This window comes from Lichenostomus cassidix, chromosome 1Ab (genome assembly GCF_008360975.1).
Source record: "Lichenostomus cassidix isolate B80296 chromosome 1Ab, HeHo_3.0, whole genome shotgun sequence".
Taxonomy (NCBI): Eukaryota; Metazoa; Chordata; class Aves; order Passeriformes; family Meliphagidae; genus Lichenostomus; species Lichenostomus cassidix.
Genome location: NC_139481.1, coordinates 10050657 through 10068310, shown reverse-complemented (window position 1 = coordinate 10068310; position 17654 = coordinate 10050657). Strand labels below are relative to the sequence as shown.

The 17654-nt window shown below is 50.8% G+C and overlaps 1 protein-coding gene across 6 annotated transcripts in view; it reads right to left on the bottom strand.

The window, feature by feature from the left end:
- The window catches only part of WNT7B (Wnt family member 7B), a 94902-nt gene extending 79075 nt beyond the window's left edge, over positions 1-15827 (bottom strand). The window contains exon 1 of one of the 6 annotated variants that reach the window (XM_085049736.1): positions 15125-15827. In XM_085049736.1, coding sequence (XP_084905862.1) covers positions 15125-15195 — 71 coding nt within the window. In that variant the 5' untranslated portion in view covers positions 15196-15827. Of the gene's footprint in view, positions 1-7644; positions 7924-8021; positions 8087-8287; positions 8835-14228; positions 14718-15124 lie in introns of those variants that run through there. The other 5 variants (XM_085049740.1, XM_085049735.1, XM_085049742.1 and 2 more) reach the window with 5 other exon arrangements.
- Between the last annotated feature and the right edge of the window lie 1827 nt (positions 15828-17654).

Sequence of the window (17654 nt, the reverse complement as noted above, 5' to 3'; positions counted from 1 at the left end):
GTGGTCAGAAAGAGTCACTGAAAGTCATGACGCAGCACTGACGCTGCGTTTTCTCTTTCCAAAGTGCTGTGGCAGCTCTCGCTCTCCTGCCCCTCCCCTACCTTCAAGCCTTGCCAGAGCTGTTATTGCCCTATTAAAGCTGTGGGAAACTGAGGCAGGCAGAAGTCACAATACTGCTACTCAGCATCTCAGACATCAGCCCAGCCTCAGACCATTTCTATCTTCACCACAGAGTGAAACCCACCCCGGGAAAGTGCAATCTTTAGCGGGACTGGCCCTGGCCAGGGTCCAGATCAATTAGAGATGTGCTTGGGCTTTCTCAGATGCTTTCCTGCCTTGCTGCCAGGAATGTCAGGACTGGTGTTGGTCCTGCATGTCCATGCAGCTCTGCTGGGTGCTGCACAGCAGCTGCTGCATTCCACCCCAGCACTGAGGGAAATTATCATTGCCCAATTCACACGAGTACTGGTAGGATTAATTCACTTACAACCCTTGAATGAAAGAAACTATGATTAAATAGTAGTCACATTTGATAATTATGTCTCACCTCAGCCAGACTAGGAAGGTGGATATCGTATCTAGTCCCTGTACTGCAGCACTTTAAAATTTTTAATTAGATGCAATTCAAAACATTTCCCAGGACCTCCTTGCAGGCATACAGTGGTTTATATCCTTCTGGCTTATGCTTACCTCCATTTTTGAAGGCTGGGCTGCTCTGCACTACCTCACATGTAACAGCAAATGCTGCAAGGCTTTTGATGTGCTTCTCCCTTCAAAAAATTAAGTCAGGTTTTGGTTTTATGTCTGGTCTTGCTGATTTCAAAGGCCTTGATTCTTTCAGTGGCCCATGGAACTGATTTTGGGTTTTGTCTGGCATGGCCTCCTATTAATATTGTCTTCTTCACTGTATGTTCCTGTGAACTATGGCCAGATTCCCTACAAACTGCACAAAACAGCAGCCCTTGTCAAGGCTGCATTCAAATGGATGCTGGAAGGACAAGGCTGGTGCTGACTTTCTGTTTGGTACTCTTCTTGCTTGCACTGGAGTCACTCATTGACTGCAGCAGAGTCACTCCTGCTTTATTATCTTGCTGAGCTGTGGATATGACCTCAGAGGTGAGAAGCCTTAGGCCCTCAGTGCTCAAAAGACAAGATATAAGAGCTTTTCAAAATGCTACACAGTGATGGCCATCCAGAAGGAAAATATTCTGAATGTCTTTTTTGTGCATTCCAAGTGGATGCTGATGGAAGACACGACTCATCAGCATTACCTTTGCATCACAAATCTGCCAGTAAAGTCCACAGAGTTCCATCAGCTTTGAAAGTGGTGCCACTGCTCAGCAACAGTGTGGCTCTACTTCAAATAAAACATTGGGACATGAAGGGACTTGTGGACTTGGTGCCACTACATGGGAGAAATTCTTCTGGCACATGACAAACACCTGACCCTCATTTCTGCCCTCACTTGCACACTTGCTATGCCACTGGATGTCTATTTTCTCCTTATTAGGAACTCAGGACGAAATCTGACCTTGGATAAAAACTGGAACAAAGACTGTCACCATGATGATTAAGTGGGATTTTTGCATAAACATGAAGTTTATCCTTTTTTTAAGGGAAATCTGATCCACAAGCATAGGCTGAAACAAAAATAAATGTTCAAAACTGTAACAGGGGTAAGGGTACAAACTGTATGCACTACTAAAATTATTTCCAGAAAAAAAAAAAGATACAATAACTCTCTGATTTACCCTGTCTTGAAATTTTCTAGAGAAGGCATGATTTGCTGTAAAATAATTAGTAGGTGATAATCATCTTGCTGTCAGAACCTAGTGGAAGACATTTTTATGATGAGAGCAACTCTTCAGCCTTAACTATCTTAACTTCAGAAAAGCTGCCCATACACCATTAGAACTCAACAAGGCAGTGAATTTTCAGCTCCATCCAGAAAACTGACTTTTAGAAAGAAAGCCCAAGAGGAAAGCAAAGAAAAACAACTCAGCATATTATGTAAAGCTTTGTCCTAAAAATATTTCGGCAGTAACAGAAGGGAGAAATCATAGAAATGCATATGGACAGAAAAACCTTTTAGGCAAATATTTAAATCTCTGTATCTAGAATTTCTTCCCACTTTCACTAGTGCAGTATTTGGAATGTTCCTTAGGCACGTGTTGTAGCAAATGCAGATACATAGGAATTGTTTTGGCAAGAGGTAAACAGCAAGTCCTATGCAGCTCTCCACAATGGAGAGAAAATATATCCTTCTACCTTTGGGGGAGCATTGAGGGGAGACTAAAAGAGGAGAGGGTGCTAATAATCCTTAAAAGACTGAAAGACATTCTCCAGAAACAAGCCTTCCTTGGCTTTTCTTCCAGAGCACTGCTGGACTTACTCATCCTCCCACAATTCTGGGCTTGTAAACCCAGAATTTCCTGTCGCTTTCTGCGACAAGTTTCTTCAGATCACTGATAGGGTATTTACCTCTGCATGGCACAATCCCAGAACAAAAAAGTTGTGGAGATTTTGCTCTTCAGTCATGGTTCTCATGGAGAGAGACCTGTCTGGTTCCCATAGAACCTTTCCATGCAGAGTTTTGCTGTAACACTATGCAAGTTATGTGCCTGGGGTAGGTTGGGGACATGCTCTGCAGAAGGGCAGCAGAGCAACAAGGAGGAAAGAGCAAAAATTATGAGAAGAACCAAGCAGACAGGTGAACCTGGAGTTGCAAAAAGCTATTTGCCATGTAATTGACAGGTAGAGGTACTTTGCCAGCAGCCATGAAAGGCACCTGTGAGAGTCCACTGAGGGTAGAACAACATGCAAAAGCTGAACAAATTACACTTGCAACATTCACCAGTTCTGTAACACATGGTGTCAGCACGTCTGCAGAACTCCTTTGATCTATAGCTGGTCCCAGCTTTTTGTTGCTTTGGGTAGCTTGGGAGTACTGCAGGCTTAAACTGCATTTTGGAGTTTGGAGGCTCTCTGACTGCATTTCAACCCAAATTATGCACTGCTGAGCACTGAGAAAGCCATTACTCCATTCTACCCTCAGCATGCCACCTTGCCAGGTAGACACAGTATTTTTTTCCCATTGCATAAAAGATGTCTGTCAGTCTAATTGTATAATTGCAGGTCACTTTCTTTAGCTCTTTAACACCTTCTTTGAAAGACTCTCTTCTGAGGGATTAGCCTTGTTGGGTGCTGAATAGGCAAACATATCTGTATTCAATCTTACTTACTTGTCTGAATATTTCATGTTGCTTTATGCCCACTTTTTACATTATGGTTAGTAATGCAACATATGTAATAAATCCATGCTGTCATCCTACACATTCTGGATGCTGCCACCTTTCCTTATAATTTCTATAGTCATTATTTTTTTCAATTTCAAGGTGTGCTAAATGCCTAATTCCTGGACCCTGATTGTTGCAAAGGATTGGTTGCATTGCCTTCATCCAAATGCATTTGGATTCAAGGATATTCAGAATTTGAGTGCTTGATCTAGACCTTGGCAGGGAGAGGAGTGGCCAGTCACAGATTTATCAGAGCGCTCTGGTTTTAGACAGAGAATTTTATTCTGCGTCTTTCAGTGAGATTCTGGACTTTACCTTCTAGAGTTACCAAGAAATTATATCACAGTCATCCTCCCATCTTTGTGTAGTTGCTCCAATACATGGAAATACCCTTTGTCAGGCAAGTAAGACAAGCTTATGACAGTCCAGCATAAAAATATCCTTTATCTTTTTCTTCTCTGCTGAGCAAAAGCATTAGCTTTAGATGAGCCTGAAAATACTTGATACCCTTTAAAGATTCACCTGTCTTGTCTATAAGCGAACACATCTCAGAGGGATGGTAAAGTGGAAGTCCTATTCCAAATCCTCTTATATAGGATCATTATTACCATGTAGAAAGAGAATCTAAGGATCTCAACAGAGCTCTCCTTGGGCATTGCACACTGCCTAAATAGAGGCTGAGAGAGCAAGCTTGCCCTAAAGTCTCAGTTATAAAATGAACAAGGTGCAAAAGCAGGGAAATTATGGATTTACACTGCAGCCCAGTGACTGAGCCAGAGACAATCCTCTTCCCATAACAGCCATCTTAATCACAGAGGTTGATCCTGCCCTGATCTAACCAGGATGGCAAGAGTGGGCAGCCTGTGTTACCCTCTGGCAGCTAAAGTGGGAGCATCAGTCAGCTGGTTGGCATCACTGGTGAAGCTGTGCCCACTGTCCCCTCGAAGTTCTGCCCCACGGAGCAGCTGGGCTGTTCTCTGCCTGTGCAGCTCCCTCCGACGCTGGCAGATTAAGAGGCAAACTCCAGGGACTCTCTGGCAGTCCTAGTCTTTAGGGATTAGGCACGAGCACTTTCCAGTAGGCATATGAACAATCTGCATTCCTTCTAATCTGCTTCCCACAAGTGTGAAGAAGCCCTCTTGTAAAGGATATGGAATTGTAAGGATGTGGGAGCACCAGCAGTTAGATGCAAAACATGCAGAGGATTTTTCTTCCTCTACATTTCCTAACCAAGCAGTGATATCTACTCACCAATATAAATTATTTGCTGTGTTCTGGTGTTAGAAAATAAATCTTCTTTGAAGATTTGTGCTGCTATTACTACATACACACACAGTCTCTTAGGAGTTATTCCAAATCACTTTATGGCAAATAACTGACTTAACTGTGTCTGTGTGCCAGCAGATAATCCCCAAAATAAGCTTCTTAAGAAGCGACTCTGACGTTGCTGGTGAATGCATCCAGTCCTAAAGAAGATGAACAGTGAAAGGGGTGCACCAATGGAAAATGGACGAGCACCATCTTCTTTAGAAGCAACTAAATATGTGTGTGTGTACAGACACATGCGCACTCCCACAGGCACTGCATGAAACAGTGCCAGTGTTCCACATAATCCTGGGCTTTAGACATTTATACTAATTACATTGGTATTATTTAATGGCAGCTTTATAATTTAAATATTTAATTGGATTAGCAAAATATGTCCAGTGCATTAAAATACATCAGTTATTGGAGCCTCAGTCAGTTTTCTTTTTCAGAGACTGATTTTTCTGGTTGTAAAAATGTTTACAGTGCCTCAGCAGGCCAAAGGTTACCAGGCAAGCACACTGAAGAAGATGGCTCTGTCAGATAGCACACTCACAATATAGAAATCGGTTTTATAAAGGAGTTTGTTCCTTAAATTATTTTTGGATATAGTCGACTATAATTTAACTTTCTGCCCATCTATTGCACACAAAGCACTGAGGTGTGGTGCCTTTTTTATTTCATTTCACCATTGCCTTTTCCATCCTGAAAACCCCATTTCATCACGCTGGGGTTTTTGCTTGACAGGTTTTCTCGCAGAATAACTGGGCAGCATCCCATCGCCCCCGCCTCGAATTCCCCCACCAAGGGAGACTGAGCACGGACACTCCGCGCTCCGTTTGCTCGCCCGCTGCAACTCGCCCCCGGCAGTTACGCCTCTCTCCCTGAAGGAGCAGCAATGCAGAAGCCAAGGAGTCGTTCCCATAGCCAAAAGATGATAGAGATCTCGGGGAAAATTAACATAACCATTGACAGTCCCTGAGAGCTCACTAAATAGCAGCTTGGGAAGCATCCTCCCCCTACGGAGAGGGTTGCCGAAACAGACACCAGCAGATAATGCTCCAGCAGGCTCTACTACGCTTTAATCTTCAAAAGCTACCATTAGTAAGCCAAAGAAGTATATTTACCCACCAGACAAACACCACAAGTTCACTAGGCTACTCTCCATTAAGCACTGAAATAACTCCCCTTTCTTTTCCCTTCCTAAGGGGAGTGAGGCGAAGCACCGCAGCTCTCCCGCGCTGCTCCCGCTCTCCGGAGCGATGGGGGACACGGCGGAGAGCAAGTGTGGCCGGGGGCTGGGCCGGGGGTGGCACGGAGGGGAAGCCGAGGGGGTCGGGTCCCGGGCACCATGTCCCCAGCCGCCCCGAGAGCTGCTTTCTCCCCGGGAAAGCAGCCGCTCCGTCCCTCCGGAGTGATGGATGGAGGGAGGTGCGCGGCGCTTTGGGGCTCCGCTTTGTTGGGTTTCACCTCCTGATCCCTTTCGCTTCTGCTCTGCTGGGCTGCAATAGCCACCTCGGCTCCTGCTCCGCGGGTCCAGCTCCGAGTGACCTGCCGCGGAGGGGATGAACGGGGGACGGCCCAGGGAAAGGCGAGAGAGCATTATTTATCCACCACAACTTCTCATTGTCGCGGGGCAGCGCTCAAAAGATCCCCAAGCAGTTGGCTTTAAATAAAGCAGGCATTGCTTCCCTTGTGTTTCCCCTCAGCAGTCGCCTTAGTATTATTATTATACTTCTATAGCTTTTGCTTTCGGACCTTATAATTATGTCACACAGCAAGGGAAACCGCTAGCATCCCAGCATCTGGTGTGTGGTTGAAAACTTTTGTTTTAAGATTTGAACTATTTATAGAAGGAAAACTTTGTAGGATAGTAATTTCCTACGGTTTTGAGAAAAATATGGCTACGCTTATATTAAAAGGGTGTATTTATTTATTTATTACGACTCCTTCCTCCTGTCTAAAAAAAAGAGAAAACCAAAAAACCAAAAAACCCAACCAACCAAAGATAGCACTGCAACTGTTTTACAAGCTATCAGTCACCTACGCAGCAGACATATCCCTCCTGTGAACAGAAACAGGCAGTTCTGGCTGAATCAACCTAACGTGCTTCCATAAATCTCAGCGCTTTTAAAAATCGGTGGCCAAGACATGTGCATTTCATTAAGAATTAAGAATGTAGAAATAGGCTTTTAGTTTCTTTTTATGGGTGTGTTTATTCCTACTTTTCTCTCACAGCGGTGGGATATGTTTTTTCCATAGCCCACAGAAAACAGACGGACACAGACACAGAGGAACACACGCACACGTGTTTATGTGCTTGTGCTCCTGTGCACGCATACAGAAAAAAAATTATATATATATATATATATAAATCCACATACAGTTCAGGGATATGAGCTCAAATTTGCATCCGTCGGGGCACGAAAACCTGGGGTCGGCACGGGGTGGGAGAGCAGGGAAATCCGTTCGGCCCCGGCAGCCGAGATGAACATGGGACCGGGGATGCCGAGGTTCCCCATCACCCAGCGAGGTGAGCCCCTCTGCCGCGGCCCAGAGCTCCCCCAGGCCCGATCGCCGCGTCCCGGAACGGAGAGCCTTGCCGTGGCCCCGGGCTGGAGGGATGCTCAAGAGAGACAGACGGCTCCCCGATTTTAAACCCGCTCCCTCCTCCGGGTCCCTGCCGCCCCCAGCGCCCTCCTGTCCGCACGGCTGCCCCGCGGCGAGGTCAGCTCTCGTCCGGACGCGGGAGAGCAGCAGCCCTTGACAGCTCCCCGGCAGCCCCTCCGGACTCGGCCGCCCTCCGGCCGGACTGGGGACCCCGGGCCGCCACCCCCGCCACCCTAACGCGGCGCCCGGCGGGCACAGAAACCTGCCGGGAGACCTGCAGGAGAACGAAGGCGGACACTCTCTCCGCAGCCCGCACGGACCAGCCCTGCCGCTCCTTATCCACCGCAACGATAGATACAGATATAGATATTAAAAAAAGAGACCGAAATTCCTCGCAGTCCCACCCACCGACTCTCATTTCCCCCACCCCTACCTCCACCCCCTTCCTCACAAGGAAAAGGTCCTGGAGCCGGCTCTAACTGCGGGACTGGAGATCCCTCCGGAGCGAAAGCAGCCGGCCGGCGAGCGCCTCGGCCGCGGGGGCTCTCGGCGGGCGGCCCGGGCTGGGCTCTGGCCGCCGGCTGCGGCAGCTCCGCGCTCCCCGGGATCTCCGCACGCAAACAGGCTTCCCCCGACGGGCGCGAAGCGATGCCCATCTCCGGTTCGGCAGGAGGAGGAGTCGGGGTCGGAGTCCCCAGGGGAGACGCCGGCCGCTCCGTGCCCCGTTGCCCCGCCGCCCTCCCAGGTGCGCCGCCCCCGCTGCGGGCACGCCGGACCCCGGCCTCGCCGGCGGGCAGCCCCGGGAGTTACCTGGCGGTGCGTCCCTTCCCCCGGCGGGGTCCGACCGGCAGCGCCAGCACCGCCACCGGCACAGCATCTCCTCCTCCTCCTCCTCCTCCTCCTCCGCCGCCACCGCCACCACCACCACCATCCTCACCACCACGCACCGCACGGAGCTGCCGCCCGTGCTGCCTTCTCCCGGCTCCCTCTGCTCGCTCTGCGCATTGCCCCTAGGTAGCTGCTAGCGGGGGCATTGCAAACAGTATTTGGAAAAAAAAAAAATCTGGATCACTTACAGGTAACTCCCACTGGTAAGGATGAGGAAAATCTGAGGGTAATACACTGAGAGTAACACACTGCGAGATGAAAAAAGGATCATGGCTGAATCCCGTTTACACTCTTGAGTTCGCTTCCTTGGTTATTCCTTTCTGGCCCCCCCTGGTCGTAATTCCCCACCCTTTTTGGTGTCAGCTGTGGCTTGAATCTGAGTTGGAATCCAGTCCCTTGGGCTTGGGGGGGCTTTGTCTGTTTGTTTGTTTGTTTGTTTGTATTGTTGTGTGTAGTATTCCCCTGGTGCTAATGCTGCTCCCTGTGCAGGGTGTGTGCTGCTGCTGCTGCTGCTCTCGCTGCTGCTGCTGCCTCTGGGCTCCTGCCTGTCATGTCTCAGTGGTTGGAAGTTGTTACAGTGGGTTCTCGTGTTGGAATGAGGATGGTTTAAGGGATTTGGATGGCAGAAAGTGCCTCTCTCTCTCTCTCTCCCTCTCTCTGTAACTCTCCTGAGACCCGGGGCTGCCATTGGGCAGTCAGTCACTGCAAACCGCCTACTTTTTTTCTCTCCCTCTCCCTTTTTTTTTCTTTTTTTTTTTTTTTTTTTTTTTTTCCAATGGGAGGATGACAATGGAAAGACACTGATCTAGCCCGGGCTGCAATGAATCCGTGCTCCCTGGCTGAGCCCTCTCCATACGTCTCGCCCGGCAAGCGCTCCTTTCGCGCTCCATGGGGCATTTTTAACTCTCCCCCCAGTGCTCAGAGGGGCTGCGAGCTCCCTGCGTCTGCCGTGGCACCCTTAGCTCGTCCTGGGAGAGATCCTGAACGAGCTGGCAGCTCCCAGCTCCGCTCTCGGTTAATTGTTTTTTTGTGGCCGGCTGCCCCGGTTCCACCGAAGGGTTCCGCCGTTCCCTCCAGCCTCGGCGGGGGTTTGGCTGTTGTTGTCCCCCCGGTGTCAAAAATTAAGCGTCGAATTCAGGAGCAACGTCAAAAAAAAAAAAATTTAAAGGGACGTATATGTAGTCATAGCCTGCCTGAGTGAGAAATAAAGACATGCACACTGGTAGCTTCCTGGCGAGATTGGGTTTCGCGGGAGAGCAGGGAAGGGAAAGGACTGGTGTGGAACAGGCGGTGTAGGAGCGAGCAGCGGGCAGCTGCCGGCTCCCCACACCTCTCACCACTCTCGCAGGAAGAGTTTTCGTCCCCGCTCTTCCCTCTCCTATTCCTCTTGCCGAGAAGATGCAAGTCCGAAGAGACGTTTCCCGGCAGGTTAGTTGCCTCTCTCCCGCCTTCCCCCTCAGCCTACAGACTCCTGCCCTCGGCACTGCCGCACCTCACGGCCAAGAGGTGCTCGACCCTTGCCGCTCCGGCAGGCGGGAGCCCTTCGCTCCGAGCAGCCCCAGTCGTGCAGGAGACAGTCGCTCTTCCTCTTTGCATTGTTGGGCGTCTGTCTTTCATTTCGGAAGTGCTGAGAACGATGGTGCAAAGTCGTGCGCTGAGGATACGGGGGCTGAAAACGAACCCCGAAAGAGAAACGGCCACCGAAGACCCTGAAACCCAAATGCAGCTGAAATGAGCAAGAACCAGGCTCCGAAGTGTCCTTGGTCTGTAAATGTTCGTCTCAGGTTAATTGCCTAATGACTGAAGAAGATGTCTTGGCTGAGAGCTCTACCAAACACCCTGGGAACACCTCCTGCAGTTAACCAGTCCCAGCACATGTGTGCAGCTGTCTCCGCGACACAACGAAATATCCCCTCAGACGGAATGGGAATTGCAGAACTGGTGCAAAAACGTTGCATGCTGCTCAATATCCGATAAAAATCTTCTCGGGGTTTGGTTGCTTTAACCACTTTCATCTGCAAATTCAGCACAGACGTTGGGGCAGTCATCGTCCTTTCGTGAAACGCTGATCTCGATTCCTGACAGAAGCTTAACCTTTCAACGATTATTTAAAACCCAGAATCGTCTTATTTATAATTATTTAAGATTTTTTAATGGTCGTATTTATACTTCTCTAAGCGCTCGCACCAGTGTATTATAGCGAAAGAGTTGGAGATACATATCTCATGCAGTGCCCTTTCCCCTCCTAGACATGTGGCTGGAGCAACTCTGCTGAACGTGAAACCAGGAAAACGAGTAGCCACTTTGAATGTTTTATTTCTAGCATTTGTTCCGCTTCAGATAGGTATTTTAAATGTGCGTCTGCTTTTAAAGATGTGCCTGGGGCGGGGGAAGGAAGGGGAGAGTGAACTGTAAAAATGCAAAGTAAATGTTGGCGCTGGAAAACTTCGAACTTGTGCTGGCACAGTTTGACTCACTCCAGCTGAAACGAAGACGGTTTGCCAATTTCCACAGTTTTCAGGTCGAAATTGACTTTATTCACAGATCTGTTTTGTAGGGGAAGAAAAGTCGTATAAAGAAACCAAACCGTGCAAGTTTCTTTTCGGGGAGTTAATTTTTATTCTAAAACCACGGTGCGGTTACTAGGTCTAAAAATTACTGATGATGAATGATGAGGATGAGGAGGAGGATGACGATTATGACGAAGATGATGAGAATAACCTTGTAAATTCCATCCAAATGGTTTCAATACCTATGTCAGCCAGGCTAGCGAGAACCGCATTCATTTTGTTCATTGCAGATGAAAACATCCCCTTCAATAAAAAGTCAGACTGGAAGATAGGTATTGTCGGTAACGTCTGATATGGGCACTTCAGCATCTGTCGGTCCTTCTTCCACAAACGTGTATTTTGGACAAAATGGGGCAGAATGACACTGAAATTGTTGCCGACACTATAGTCGGGCAGGCACCAATAAACTATTTGCTTTTTTCCCTCCCCTATTATCTATCTATTCCCAGCCGCGGTTCCTTTTTTACCCCAAGCCTGGGGAGAGTCCGGCAGAAAGGCAAGTGGGAAGCCGGGAAGGTTCGCCAGGCTGGCAACACATCGGATCCTTTCTGGGCGGAACCTCGCGCTTCTTGTATGTCACCGAGCTGCCAGTCCAGTGCCGAGGGAAGACGGCAGCACTGACTCTCAGACCGAGCGGCTGTCCGGCCGACGGGAGGGCAGGGAAGGCGGCGGCGGCAGCATGACGGCAGGTGCCCGTGGAGGGGCCGGGGAGAGAAGGATCCCGCCGGCGAGACGGAGCCAGGCAGCCCCGGGCCGCGGCAGCACCGTCAGGAGCTCCGGGCGTAAATCCCGCGGCTGTTCTCTCGGGGCCTCGCCGAGGCTCCCGGCGCTCCACGTGCTGCACTCCGTCGAGGCTGCGCCGCTGGCGGCAGAGGCTCAGGGGGGCAGGGCCGGCCCGGGAGGGCTCCCCGCAGCCGGACAGCCCTGGGGACGGCGAGGGAAGCGGCATTTCGTTGGCCTTTGCTGCAAACGCCGCAAAGCCAAGGGAAGCTTGGCCGCAGGGGAGCGGAGCGGGGCTGGCTGTCCCGTTCCTCGCCGCAGCGGGAGTCCCGAGAGGGCGCGGGGCGATCTGGCCTCCCCAGGAACGGGCCGGGGTCCCCGACGCCCGCAGCCCTGTGCACCCTCAGCTCGGGTCGGCGCGGAGGGAGAGTCCTCGCCGCCTCCCGAAGGGGTGCCGACACCTTTCGTTGCTCCCTTGGGCAGCGCCAGCTCCCAGCGCCCGCATCCCTCTAACCGCACTGTGACCTTCTCCCCGCGGGGCAAGGGGGCCTTCTCCGCTCCCACTGGAAGCGTCGGCTGTCATCCTTCTTTTCCTCCACGATAAAGAGGAAAAGGGTGGGGTTTGCCCCCAGATCCCTCATCCGGGTATTGTCCGCGTCTCTGTCTTTCCAAAAGACACATCACTCATCCGCAGAGCTTCCACTGTGATTTGCACCTGTGGCACTGCTGTGATTTTTAATTTCTGACATATTTATTAATTAACCGGTATCCGAATGCTCTGCGATCTCGGCAGGAAATATTTCTGTTTCGATCCCGCCTGAGGTCAATATTTGATGTGACCTGCTTTCGCGAGGGTTACATGGAGTCAGCGGGGCTGCAGATGCTTTACGCTTCGGTGCCTGGAAACGTCATTAACAGAGATATCAAGGGATGCTTCACCTCACACCTGTTTCTCCAGCAAACCGGGGGACCGAAAACAGAAATGGCAACAACGGAAAATCCGTGAGACGAAAGACTACCTGAGTGAGACCCTGCTCTCTCCTCCTAACTGGAGGAGATAGTGGCTTCTTCATGGGACTCTGCCATGTCACCTCATGCGACATCCTGGCCAGCCCAACAGCTTATGTATTGCGTTATTTTCTCTCCCCTCGGTGTCATGTTTGCCACCGAAAGTGGAACTTTTAGCACGTTTTCTTAAGACATGAACACGTGCTCAGCAGCAAGGAGAAAATAAAACAACCTGCCAAGCATCCCCTCCTTGCCGTGGCTGACACGACGGCTCTCTCCTTCCCGCTGAAAATCAACCAAATGCCCTGGAAGACAGACTGCGTTTTATCTGCCTTCACCTCCCCCTTTTCAATGCACAGAGCTCACCAGAAAAGGCATCATTACACTCAAAGGATATGGTTTCAACAAAATGGTAGTTCCAGTGGCTGATGAAAGAGGAAATAATTGCATCCCACATGCCTAGCCTAGAAGTAGCCCTGGATCTCAGAGCAAATTTCTCTCCTATTGTTCAGAGAAAGTGAAATATCGTCATCCCCTTACGGGCATGGTGACGGATCTGATAGGGTTTCTGCAAGGGTTTTACTGTTTCTGATGTCCGCTCAGTTTCACTTCCATGCTCAATCCGACAGCATGCTTGTGATTTTTGCTCTGAATCCCCTTCTAAAATAGCCACAATCAATTTGGAAAAGAGATCTGCCTTCCAGACTGCAACATGTGCCCAATGCTCTTCTCCCTTCCGCCGCAGCGAAAGCAAATAGCAGTATCACTGCCCTTATTTTGCAAAGCGTTTTCTTTGCGTTCGCCTGCCTCTCTGTGAGGGGTGTGCTGGTAGAAAGTCGTACAACTATTGAAGTAGATTGGGTACCCTGTCATCGCTTCGCTTATGGATGCACAGCCTCACCAAACTCACTTCTCATCTGAACTCCCGGCAGCCCGAGCCTGGAGGACGACAGAGCCCACCGCTGCCGACCACGGCTACGACAACGGGCGGCACAGGTACTTGGCCCCGCAAAGGTACGAAACACCTCCTGTCTCCAGCAGGCAGCATTTGGAGCTACCCCGGGCATGTGCCCCAGCCGGCGCAGGGAAGGACGGGGGCTCCCCACCGGGGCAGGGCAGGGGGCAGCTCACAGGGCGTCTCCTGTGCCCCTTCCGCATCCGCGCATCCTCCGCGGGTCGCCTGCAGGGCAGTGCCCTGCTCCGCCGGCCACCGCGGCGGCACCTGCGGCTGCAGGGGCGGGCCGAGAGCCGTGCCAAAAATACCTAAATAAGCAAACACAGAGGGATGCGATCCGGCTGGTCCCTGCCGAGCAACCCGCTGGCAACCCTCCGGGAGGCAGCCCGCGGGTCTCGCCGGCGCCCTGAAAATGGGACAGCTCTGCCCTTGCTGCCCGCAGCTGGGGGAGCTCCCGGCGGGGGATACAGGGCTTGCCGCGTCCTTTCTCATCCCCGAGGAGCCCAGTTTAATTCCTCTCCCGCACTGTTTAACTTGAATCCTCGGCTCTGGCTCGCTCCCTCTTGCAGATTCCCTCCCACTCCTCGCCAGCCCCCTCCTCCCGCCGCTGCCCGGGCCGCTGACAGCGGGGAAGGGGCTGTCCTGCCGCGCAACATGCGCGGAGCAGCGCCCGCGGCGGCGGCGAGTCCCGGCGGGCAGGGCAGGGCCGCTCCTGGCTCCCCACTGCCCTCCCGCTCCGGCCGGGCTCCAGCCTGCCCGTCGCTCCGGGGAACTGTGCCCGCTCTCCTGCCTTTGAGGGCAGCCCTTTGGCTTCCCCGTCCTCTTCCACGTATTGATTTCAAGGTGGGAAGCGAGCGTTTTTGGATTGCAACTCACCTTATGCATTCTTGATCATTAAAAAAAAAATCCCGCAGCTATGCAAAGACAGGATCTTTAAAGAGTTTGTAGTTCGACAGGTAAGGACTCGGCTGGGGCTCAGGAATGTGGAAATTCAACTCAAGTCAGCCTACTGCGACGAGCAATATTAATAAGGGCATACAGGCACTGGGGGGAGAGGCAGAGGGAGAGAGGGCGAAACTTGGCAACTAGAATAACCGCGTGCTCTCGATTGCAGTGATCAAACAGCGAGGAGCAAACAGCGGGCTGCCCGGCAGCCCCCGCCGCACCCTCCGGGGCCCCGGGCCGCTGCCTTCGCCCGAGCCCGCTTGGCTTCCCCGCGAGCACCAGAGCAGAGGTAGCCGGACCAGTTGTCAAGTTAATTTCAACACGTCCGTGTGATGGATAGAAACGCAAATTGTGTCTAGGCCTGCATAAACCAAATCCCTGAGCGCAGGTTCAGAGCAGGGATTCCCCTCCTCCCGCCCCTTTCGCCTCTGTAATACCTCAGCTCTGCTCTATTGTCCCAGCAGCAGCGCCTGAGTTAACTCTGTCAGGCTGCCTTTTCTTTTTTTTTTCCTCTGAGGGTACTGTAAGCCAGAGATAATATTTAAGTTCGCTTAAGCAGTACAAAATAAAAGGATCCGTCATCACCCGCGACCGGCTCCCTGCAGGCTCGGCGCGGGCGGAGCGCACTGCCGCCGGGCATCGCCCGGGACCGGGGACAGCCACGGCCGTGCTTCGGGGGGCTGCCGGCCCGTGGGCACCCGGGGGGCGGAGAGAGAAATAATCACATCTTTTCCTTATTTGCTTCTTCTCCTTTGCAGCATTTTGCTCCCAACTCCGCACTAACGTGACCCAAAAGCCAAGGAGATTTGTCGTGCACAAGGACTTACCCTAATTTGACATAGATGACTCCAAAGCATAGAAACACGTAGAAAATCCACTTCCGAAAGTTTCTGTGCATGATCTAGAAAATGGACTGAGCCATAAAAATTGCACAAAAAGCCGAACTGGTCTTGTCGATTAAATTCCAGGCAAGAGCATTGCTGAAGCTACCCAGGAGCAAAGCCGGCCGAGCTGCAAAAAGCCAACTCCACGCAGATAGGCAGCTCTTCCCAGAGCCATGGTGACCGAAACCGGCTCCGATATAAAGGCTAAAGAGGAAGAAAAAATAGAAAGGGCTGCTCAAAACAGTAAAACAAAAACCCAAGACAGACAGTCTGAGGGAGAGAATGAGCAAGCACTGATCTTGATCAACTGCCTCATAGAGCCCTGAAGTTCAATCTGTTTTTACTTGTTCTGACTTCCCCAGGTAACACTACGTATCTTGCAATCTATGGCTCCAGGTAGGAGGATCTCTCTCTCTTCTCTCTCTCTCTCTCTCTCTCTCTCTCTCCCGCTCTTCCCCCCACCCCGTATGTGTCAGGATTTAATACATATCTTATCTGTGTGTGCGTGTGCGAGTTGTGCGTGTGTTTGTGTTTCAAAAGGCATGTCCTTAAGCCGGAGTGTTGAGGAAAACACATGAAACGTATCCAATAAGGGAAATAAAGGACTCGTCCTCTCAAACCGAAGCATTTTTTCATTTCCTCTAGTACGGTAACGCGGCTGGATTTGCAATGTATGGACTTCGCTAAAAAGGCTGTTAAACGTCTCTCTTTTTTTCTTTTCTTTTTCTTTTTTTTTTCTTTTATTTTTTTTCTTTCTTTTTCTTTCTTTCCAACCAAACAGAGGCAGGCGTTAACCCTCGCTTGCTGGCAGCTCCGTAACGTGTGTCCAGACTACTTCTTCGGCCATTTGACCCTGCTGGACACAAACGCCTGCCACCAAATTTGATTTCATTTTCCGCAGAAAGAAAACATGCTTCCTCCTTTGAGATACAGATACACTTGGCTTCTAACACTAGTTTAAGATATTCAGTTTGCTGCTCCTAGAGAGATTAATCGGTGAGACAAAACCTCACTTTGTGTTCAGACACTAACAGTGAAGCAAGGCTTCCTTTTCTTTCTGTGGTTTTTTTTCCCCCTTTCTTTCTCTCTGTTTTTTTCTATTTTTCTTCCTCACTGATTTCTGAGCTGTATTCTGTGGAATTATCTATTCCAGTCTACTACACAATGTGTGCCTGTCCGGAGGCACAGATCTGCATGCATATGCACGCTTAAATAGCACTGCGATACAAGTCTGCGGGCTGTAGGGAGTTACACAGATACGGAAAAACTGGTGCACCTCTGCCCTCTCCTACACATACATTCATATACGTGTAGCAACAGTCAGCACAGATGGCTCTAGGCATCTCTCAAAGAGAATCGGCTAAACACACACCAGGAAAGGTTGAAAGGAAAGCAGGCAGTGACAAGCAAGCAAAGAGGCTGAACACAGAACTTCATCGTAAAGTATCTATCCTGACGGAGAAAACAAAGGATTTTTTAAAGGCCAGCCAGGCTGCCGTGGTTGAAGAGGTGCAGTGTGAAATCGCAGGTCACGTCTAGACTCCCACAGCAAAGGCTGCCCGCACCTTGCCATCACCCACCCAGCCCAGGAGAACCAGGTTCTCTCCAGGCGTCGTTCAGAGACCCCAAGCCAGTCCCTGTGAGGGGGAGTGAAGCGGGACAGAGAAGGGCCGTCCTGGGCAGAGGGGCTCAGAGCGAGTCCCCCAGGAGAGACGGAGGCGGCCGAGAATTCCCATTCCACCACCGGCTCCGATTCCTCTGCCTGCGGATCGGTTTGGCTCTTTTTCCCCCACATTCCTCAGTTTTATTCTTTAACAATCAACACTCTGGCCCTCAGAGGCAGCCAGTTCTCCTCCAGTCCACTTCGCTACACTGTCATCAATACTCAGCTACAGACAATTTTCTTTAAAAAATGCCGAGTCTTCCCTTCACACTCATTTCCTCGCATTTAAATGTCATTTATTCTTTTTTTTTTCCTGACCCAACACAAGGGGATTTTTTGTTCTTCATCGCCACTATTTTTAAAGCAATTTTTTGTAAGATGAGGTCGTATTTCACAGAATCACAGGAATCCCAGCCACACGGTGTGGTTCTCGGGGCTGTCCTGTGCAGGTCCGTGAGTTGGACTTTGAGGACCCTTTGTGGTTCCCTTCCAACTCATAACGTTCCATGACTCTTTGATTCTGTGTTTCCCTTTTGCAGAACCATGTCTCCAACAGCCTCGTAACTTTACCCACAGCTGCCTCCCAAACTCTTCTACCAACACCGAAAGGTCATTCACGATGCGGCCCCACCATCACTCGCCACCTGTGAATCTTTTTTCAGGTTTTTGAAACTTTTTGGAGACGAAGCGTCATGTGTCCCCCACGAGAACCGCGGGGATGCGGCGGCAGGAGGAGCGGGGTACGCAAAGATCTTTTTTCTCTGCGGCCGGGGCGGGACGAGGCCGGCGGCAGGGCCGAGCGGTGCCGAA